The 8,249-nt window shown below is 43.8% G+C and overlaps 2 protein-coding genes and 1 long non-coding RNA gene across 6 annotated transcripts in view; 1 reads left to right on the top strand and 2 right to left on the bottom strand.

The window, feature by feature from the left end:
• Positions 1-8,249, top strand: part of LOC135245748 (uncharacterized) — a 516,260-nt gene that overhangs the window by 204,128 nt on the left and 303,883 nt on the right. The gene's annotated exons all lie outside the window — the stretch shown is intronic.
• Positions 1-8,249, bottom strand: part of LOC135245707 (NACHT, LRR and PYD domains-containing protein 12-like) — a 343,935-nt gene that overhangs the window by 79,249 nt on the left and 256,437 nt on the right. The window lies entirely within an intron of this gene.
• The window catches only part of LOC135245705 (uncharacterized), a 492,416-nt gene that overhangs the window by 382,631 nt on the left and 101,536 nt on the right, over positions 1-8,249 (bottom strand). Inside the window, 6 exon segments of the mRNA XM_064318949.1 lie at positions 2,439-2,549; positions 3,157-3,267; positions 3,583-3,693; positions 3,895-4,005; positions 4,961-5,071; positions 5,507-5,617. Of these exon segments, the coding sequence (XP_064175019.1) occupies positions 2,439-2,549; positions 3,157-3,267; positions 3,583-3,693; positions 3,895-4,005; positions 4,961-5,071; positions 5,507-5,617 (666 nt within the window).

The following is an 8,249-nucleotide window of genomic DNA, read 5'->3' as shown; positions in this document are numbered from 1 at the left end:
ACAGCTGACCACCCCTCACAGACCCAATGGGTCACCGGTAGAGGGGGTGAGAAATTTCAAGACCTCGGTGTCCACTCAGAGAGGACCTGACATGGACACTGCACACCGACACTGTGGTGAGAAAGGCAAGGCAGCCCCTGGATCACCTCAGACAGCTGGGGAAATTTCAGAGTCTCCAAGAAGATCCTGAAAACCTTCTACTCTGCAACCATTGAGAGAATCCTGCTAGGGAACATCACCGTCTGGTACGGGAACTGTCCTCTCTGGACCGGAGAGCCTGAGAGGGTGGTGCGCGTCAGCTGAGCGTACCATGGGGACCACACTCCCCACTCTGCAGGACCTGAACCCCAGGAGGTGCTTAAGCAGGGCAAAGAGGATTATGAAGGACTCTTTCCATCCCAACAACGGACTGTTTGAGCTGCTGTGGTCAGGCAAACGCCTACGCAGCCACAGGACCAGCACTGAGAGACTTAGGAGGAGCTTCTTCCCTCAGGCCATCAGTGCTTTTAACTGCACTGCCAGGACAACTGTCCTGGAATTGTATTTTCACCTCAAGCACATAGCACCTTTACCTCTATGTACACAGCAGCACCTTACCGTCCCACGGTTTACTTTGTATTTTTCTTTTTTCTTTCTTGTACTTATTGTATGATATATCATAGGTTGCACTGCTTCCTATGACTTATTTTAGGACTTATATTAGGACTTTCCTTTTTTTACTTTAGCCAGCAGCCATACCTCCATGCACTCTGCTCCTGCCAAATGGCTGAAGCTAAGCAGGTGTGGGCTTGGTTAGTACTTGGATGGGAGACCACCAGGGAATACTGAGTTGCTGCTGGAAGTGGTGTTGGGTGGGCCAGCAGGGGGCGATCTTCCCTCTGGTACAAATGAACCCCAATGCCCCAGTGCAGTGACGGGGACACTGTGCTGTAGGAGATGCCGTCTTTCGGATGAGACGTTAAACCGAGGTCCTGACTCTCTGTGGTCACTAAAGATAATTGGCTAACTAAAGTTCTCTCCCTCTCCACCTTCGCTAATGTGTGGTGAGCGTTCTGGCGCAATTGGCTGCCGTGCATCACCCAGGTGGGTGCTACACATTGGTGGTGGGTGAGGTGAGTTCCCCTTCACTGTAAAGCACTTTGAGCATTTGGAAAAGTGCTATATAAATGTAATTAATAATAATAATACTTATTGTATTGCTCGTATTTTTTAAATAACTGCTCTTTATATTCTTCTCTCTTTTAATTTGTATTCATATCTTATATAATTTTATATTATTAGTCTTATTATTATTATTATTTATTTATATAGTTATTAATTTATTTTTTCTGTATATAATTATTATTGAAGCGTCATGTTGCACAGTCTACAAGGAGTTTGTCGCACCAGCATTTCACTATATGTACATGTATATGCATGTGACAAATAAAGCCTTTGAACATTAAAACAATCTGTTTGGAGTCATCCACTGCCATCGTTTATGGATCCTAAAAAAGAATCCAGTCTTTCTGTGAGCCAAAGAGGGCCAGAGCACTTTTTATTAACTTTAATAAACCTGAATGGAAATTCAATCTGACCGTCTGAAAGTCATATTAAGTTCAAATATTAAAATAGAAAAATAACATATCATACCTGTTTTGAGGAGAACAGCTTATTTGAGCAGTGAACACTGTGAATAAATCATGACACACAACTTAGTTAAACTCATTTACTGCAGCTCTAACTGACAGGACATGGAGACAGAGCATCTTAGTTAAACTCATCCTCTTACTGCAGCTCTAACTCACAGCACATGGAAACAGAACTTCCAGATAAACTCATCCTTAGTACAGCAGTAACTCATTGCACATGGAGACAGTTTCAGTTAAACTCAACCTCTTGCTGCAGGTCTAACTCACAGCACATGGACATAGAGCTTCCAGTTAAACTCATCCTCTTACTGCAGCTCTAACTGACGGCACATGAAGACAGAGCTTCCAGTTAAACTCATCCTCTTACAGCAGCTCTAACTCACAGCACATGGAGACAGAACTTCCAGTTAAACTCATCTTCTTACTGCAGCTCTAACTCACAGCACATGGAGACAGAGCTTCCAGTTAAACTCATCCTCTTACTGCAGCTCTAACTCACAGCACATGGAGACAGACCTTCCAGTTAAACTCATCCTCTTACTGCAGCTCTAACTCACAGCACATGGAGACAGAGCTTCCAGTTAAACTCATCATCTTACTGCAACTCTAACTCATAGCACATGGAGACAGAGCTTCCAGTTAAACTCATCCTCTTACTGCATCTCTAACTCACAGCACAAGGAGACAGAGCTTCCAGTTAAACTCATCCTCTTACTGCATCTCTAACTCACAGCACATGGAGACAGAGCTTCCAGTTAAACTCATCCTCTAGCTGCAGGTCTAATTCATACGAAGGTGGTTCATTACCTTTGACCACCTGTGACCTCTCCTCTTAAGTTGATTGGACGATTCATTGAACGGTCACTCTTCATAGACAGACAGCTGGGTACAGATGACCCAGCCCTCACTACCCGAACCCTGTGAACAAAACATGGAGACAGAGCTTCCAGTTAAACTCATCCTCTTACTGCAGCTCTAACTCACAGCACATGGAGACAGAGCTTCCAGTTAAACTCATCATCTTACTGCATCTCTAACTCACAGCACATGGAGACAGAGCTTCCAGTTAAACTCATCATCTTACAGCAGCTCTAACTCACAGCACATGGAGACAGAGCTTCCAGTTGAACTCATCCTCTTACTGCATCTCTAACTCACAGCACATGGAGACAGAGCTTCCAGTTAAACTCATCATCTTACTGCAACTCTAACTCACAGCACATGGAGACAGAGCTTCCAGTTAAACTCATCCTCTTACTGCATCTCTAACTCACAGCACATGGAGACAGAGCTTCCAGTTAAACTCATCATCTTACTGCAGCTCTAACTCACAGCACATGGAGACAGAGCTTCCAGTTAAACTCATCCTCTTACTGCATCTCTAACTCACAGCACATGGAGACAGAGCTTCCAGTTAAACTCAACATCTTACTGCAGCTCTAACTCACAGCACATGGAGACAGAGCATCCAGTTAAACTCATCCTCTTGCTGCAGGTCTAATTCAATACGAAGGTGGTTCATTACCTTTGACCACCTGTGACCTCTCCTCTTAAGTTGATTGGACGATTCATTGAACGGTCACTCTTCATAGACAGACAGCTGGGTACAGATGACCCAGCCCTCACTACCCGAACCCTGTGAACAAAACATGGAGACAGAGCTTCCAGTTAAACTCATCCTCTTACTACAGCTCCAACTCACAGCACGTGGAGACAGAGCTTCCAGTTAAACTCATCCTCTTACAGCAGCTCTAACTCACAGCACATGGAGACAGAGCTTCCAGTTAAACTCATCATCTTACTGCATGTCTAACTCACAGCACATGGAGACAGAGCTTCCAGTTAGTCATCATCTTACTAAAGCTCTAACTCACAGCACATGGAGACAGAGCATCCAGTTAAACTCATCCTCTTGCTGCAGGTCTAATTCAATACGAACGTGGTTCATTACCTTTGATCACCTGTGACCTCTCCTCTTAAGTTGATTGGACGATTCATTGAACGGTCACTCTTCATAGACAGACAGCTGGGTACAGGTGACCCAGCCCTCTCTACCCGAACCCTGTGAACAAAACATGGAGACAGAGCTTCCAGTTAAACTCATCCTCTTACTGCAGCTCTAACTCACAGCACATGGAGACAGAGCTTCCAGTTAAACTCATCCTCTTACTGCAGCTCTAACTCACAGCACATGGAGACAGAGCTTCCAGTTAAACTCATCCTCTTACTGCAGGTCTAATTCAATATGAACGTGGTTCATTACCTTTGATCACCTGTGACCTCTCCTCTTAAGTTGATTGGACGATTCATTGAACGGTCACTCTTCATAGACAGACAGCTGGGTACAGGTGACCCAGCCCTCGCTACCCGAACCCTGTGAACAAAACATGGAGACAGAGCGTCCAGTTAAACTCATGCTCTTACTGCAGCTCTAACTGACAGCACATGGAGACAGAGCTTCCAGTTAAACTCATACTTTTACTGCAGCTGTAACAGTGCGTTCACACAGTGAGTAACTCGGTTGATGAGTTGCTGGAAGTCCATTCATTCTCTATGTAGCTGAGCGAGGCCCAGCAGCACAAGCAACTGGGCAACTGAGCATTCAAAGTTGCCTGAAAAATGTTGCTCACAGTGTCACTATTTGCTGGCATCGCCCGTCAACAGCCAATCAGAGTTTCAGGCTTCCTATTTCTCCAACCGATATGATACCATTTCGCAAATTATTATCCCGCTCAGTGAGAAAAAATGGACAAACGACTTATCATTATGGTACAATTACACCCGGTGTTATACAACGTTTTTTTTAAAAAGAGTACAGGGATAAGCATCTGAAAATGACACCTGGACGGCAGTTTCAACTTGCTTGCTAGCAAGCTAGTGTGTGAGATGAAGAGATCGCTAGCTAGGCAGCTAACTAGTGAGAGAGATATGGAGAGATCGCTAGCCAGCTAGTGAGAGGGACAGAGAGGTCGCTAGATAGGTCGCTAACTAGTGAGAGAGATATATGGCCAACGAGGTAGCAATAACAAATATTTATCAGTGTCTGACATAACTATAGAAACAAAAGGAGATGATATGTGGGTATATGGCAAATGTGCGTCTTTTGTTACGCCGTTATTTCTCATCAAAAATATGTAGTTGCACAAAACCCCTAAGAGGATACAACGGGAAGCTCTTGCCCCTCCCTCAGCCTTGTAAACTTGAGCAACCCATCAACCCAGTTGCTCGCTGTGTGAAAGCAGGATAACTCGCAGAACATGGAGACAGAGCTTCCAGTAGAACTCATCCTTATACTGCAAGTCTAATTCAATACAAACGTGTTTCATTACCTGTAATCACCTGTGAACTCTCCTCTGAAGCCGACTGGACGATCCATTGAACGGTCACTCTTCATAGACAGACAGCTGGGTACAGCTGACCTAGCCCTCACTACCCGAACCCTGTGAACAAAACATGGAGACAGAGCTTCCAGTTAAACTCATCCTCTTACTGCAGCTCTAACTCACAGCACATGGAGACAGAGCTTCCAGTTAAACTCATCCTCTTACTGCAGCTCTAACTCACAGCACATGGAGACAGAGCTTCCAGTTAAACTCATCTTCTTAATGCAGCTCTCTAACTCACAACACATGGAGACAGAGCTTCCAGTTAAACTCACCCTCTTACTGCAGCTCTAACTCACAGCACATGGAGACAGAGCTTCCAGTTAAACTCATCCTCTTACTGCAGCTCTAACTCACAGCACATGGAGACAGAGCTTCCAGTTAAACTCATCCTCTTACTGCAGCTCTAACTCACAGCACATGGAGACAGAGCTTCCAGTTAAACTCATCCTCTTACTGCAGGTCTAATTCAATATGAACGTGGTTCATTACCTTTGATCACCTGTGACCTCTCCTCTTAAGTTGATTGGACGATTCATTGAACGGTCACTCTTCATAGACAGACAGCTGGGTACAGGTGACCCAGCCCTCGCTACCCGAACCCTGTGAACAAAACATGGAGACAGAGCGTCCTGTTAAACTCATGCTCTTACTGCAGCTCTAAATGACAGCACATGGAGACAGAGCTTCCAGTTAAACTCATACTTTTACTGCAGCTGTAACAGTGCGTTCACACAGTGAGTAACTCGGTTGATGAGTTGCTGGAAGTCCATTCATTCTCTATGTAGCTGAGCGAGGCCCAGCAACACAAGCAACTGGGCAACTGGGCAACTGAGCATTCAAGGTTGCCTGAAAAATGTTGCTCACAGTGTCACTATTTGCTGGCATCGCCCGTCAACAGCCAATCAGAGTTTCAGGCTTCCTATTTCTCCAACCGATATGATACCATTTCGCAAATTATTATCCCGTTCAGTGAGAAAAAATTGACAAACGACTTATCATTATTGTACAATTACACCCGGTGTTATACAACGTTTTTTAAAAAAGAGTACAGGGATAAGCATCTGAAAATGACACCTGGACGGCAGTTTCAACTTGCTTGCTAGCAAGCTAGTGTGTGAGATGAAGAGATTGCTAGCTAGGTCGCTAACTAGTGAGAGAGATATATGGCCAACGACGTAGCAATAACAAATATTTATCAGTGTCTGATATAACTATAGAAACAAAAGGAGATGATATGTGGCTATATGGCAAATGTGCGTCTTTTGTTACGCCGTTATTTCTCTTCAAAAATATGTAGTTGCACAAAAGCCCTAAGAGGATACAACGGGAAACTCTTGCCCCTCCCTCAGCATAGTAAACTTGAGCAACCCATCAACCCAGTTGCTCGCTGTGTGAAAGCAGGATAACTCATAGCACATGGAGACAGAGCAACCAGTTAAACTCATCCTCTTACTGCAGCTCTAACTCACAGCACAAGGAAACAGAGCTTCCAGTTAAACTCATCATCTTACTGCAGCTCTAACTCACAGCACATGGAGACAGAGCTTCCAGTTAAACTCATCCTCTTGCCGCAGCTCTAACTCACAGCACATGGAGACAGAGCTTCCAGTTAAACTTTTCATTGTCCAACATATGGAATATATTTAATGATATAATGGAAACTACCAAAATGACACATTTCTCAGATGATACAACAATTTTACAAAAATTGTGCGTCACAATTATTGGCACCCCTGTATTTGGTACTGTGTGCACCCTCCCCTCGCAGGGATAATGGCACTGAGTCTTTTTACATAACGTCTCATAAGACCAGAGAACACACCGGGAGGGATCTTAGACTTAGGGACATGTTTCTTTAACCTGCATTTTATAATTCATAATTTTAATCACTAATAATTGTCTACTACTTCTCAATTATTGCTTTTGCACCATATCTACCCGCCGTTCACCGAACGTATACACTGCATTATTACGTACCGTCTGCACGTTCAGTTATTAACCGGCTACAATATTGCTAAGCCATATGGATTCAACGGGAGCTCTTCTGTGCTTACTGGCCTGTGTTCTTCTTTAAAACCACGGACAGGTTTGCTAATGATATTTCACGCATTGCATAGCTATGTCATGGTGCTGCACTAGCAAAGTCACAGACTGGTAAACCTCCGGTTGAAGGATTGAATCCCGCCTCGCCTTCAGGCAGATAATTTCCTCTTTTACACTAACGTTTTCTTACGCTTATATTTGCTTTACCAAAACTCACTCAAGGCCACCCATATGCATTTCATGACGGCAAATGTATTCCTTTTATTAAAAAGTTACACCAGTTCACCACTGTGCCATTTCTACTAACTATATTTCTTCACTTGTCTACCATTCAAAACCTTCTTATCGGCAAACGCCCACGTTTCTGCATTCATGTTACCTCGCCCTGTTCTCTATCTAGCCACATACAAACAATTACTACGTATGTACGTTCTGCAACTCCCCATTAAAACATTACATTTAAAATCATGACTCACTCATAACTATAACTACTCGTACTGAACCTGAAAAAAAGCACAGTGTAACGAATTTCACACATTACTTAACCCTCCACTTTAATAATTAGTACTTTATACCGACTGTTATATATACCATTCGATAAGGAACCTAAGCTCGCTCATGGTCACTTCGTTTACTTCGCACTATAGTCTATGATCATGTCAACCTTCACCTACCCTTCACCTACCCTACCCATGCCCATTCTGCTAAAAACATATTGTTCCAACTACGCAATTTCATCACATCTCCTAATTTCTCTCACACTGTTCTTATTTTCTCATATGCAAAGCCTGCTGGGACATAGGCCTATGCGTCTGCTCCTATTCTCCACTATCAAGTTTTCCGGTTCTAGCTTAGCAAAACAGCGAAGAGGATTCCTACCTATTCATTCATTCCAGATAAGCCTATCAAAATGCCTTATAAACCTTACAAACACTAAAAGTGCATCTCCACGAAATAACAGAAAACGGAGCAGGACAGAAGGGTACACAAGTTGCGACTTAGGGAGCTCTAATTCTATGGGCTTGCTGATTCTTTTGTCAATCAAGGCTCGTTGGATGACCGTCAAATCCGTGAGTACATACACTGGCCATATTTCACCTGCGTTTCTGATGCGTTTACACTTACGCCACCGCACCCTTAGTCACAGCCACTGTTTTACATATATAGCAAACGGTACATGCTCATCAGA

This window comes from Anguilla rostrata, chromosome 19 (assembly GCF_018555375.3).
Source record: "Anguilla rostrata isolate EN2019 chromosome 19, ASM1855537v3, whole genome shotgun sequence".
In the NCBI taxonomy this organism is placed as follows: Eukaryota; Metazoa; Chordata; class Actinopteri; order Anguilliformes; family Anguillidae; genus Anguilla; species Anguilla rostrata.
This window is presented reverse-complemented; position numbering and strand designations above follow the sequence as displayed.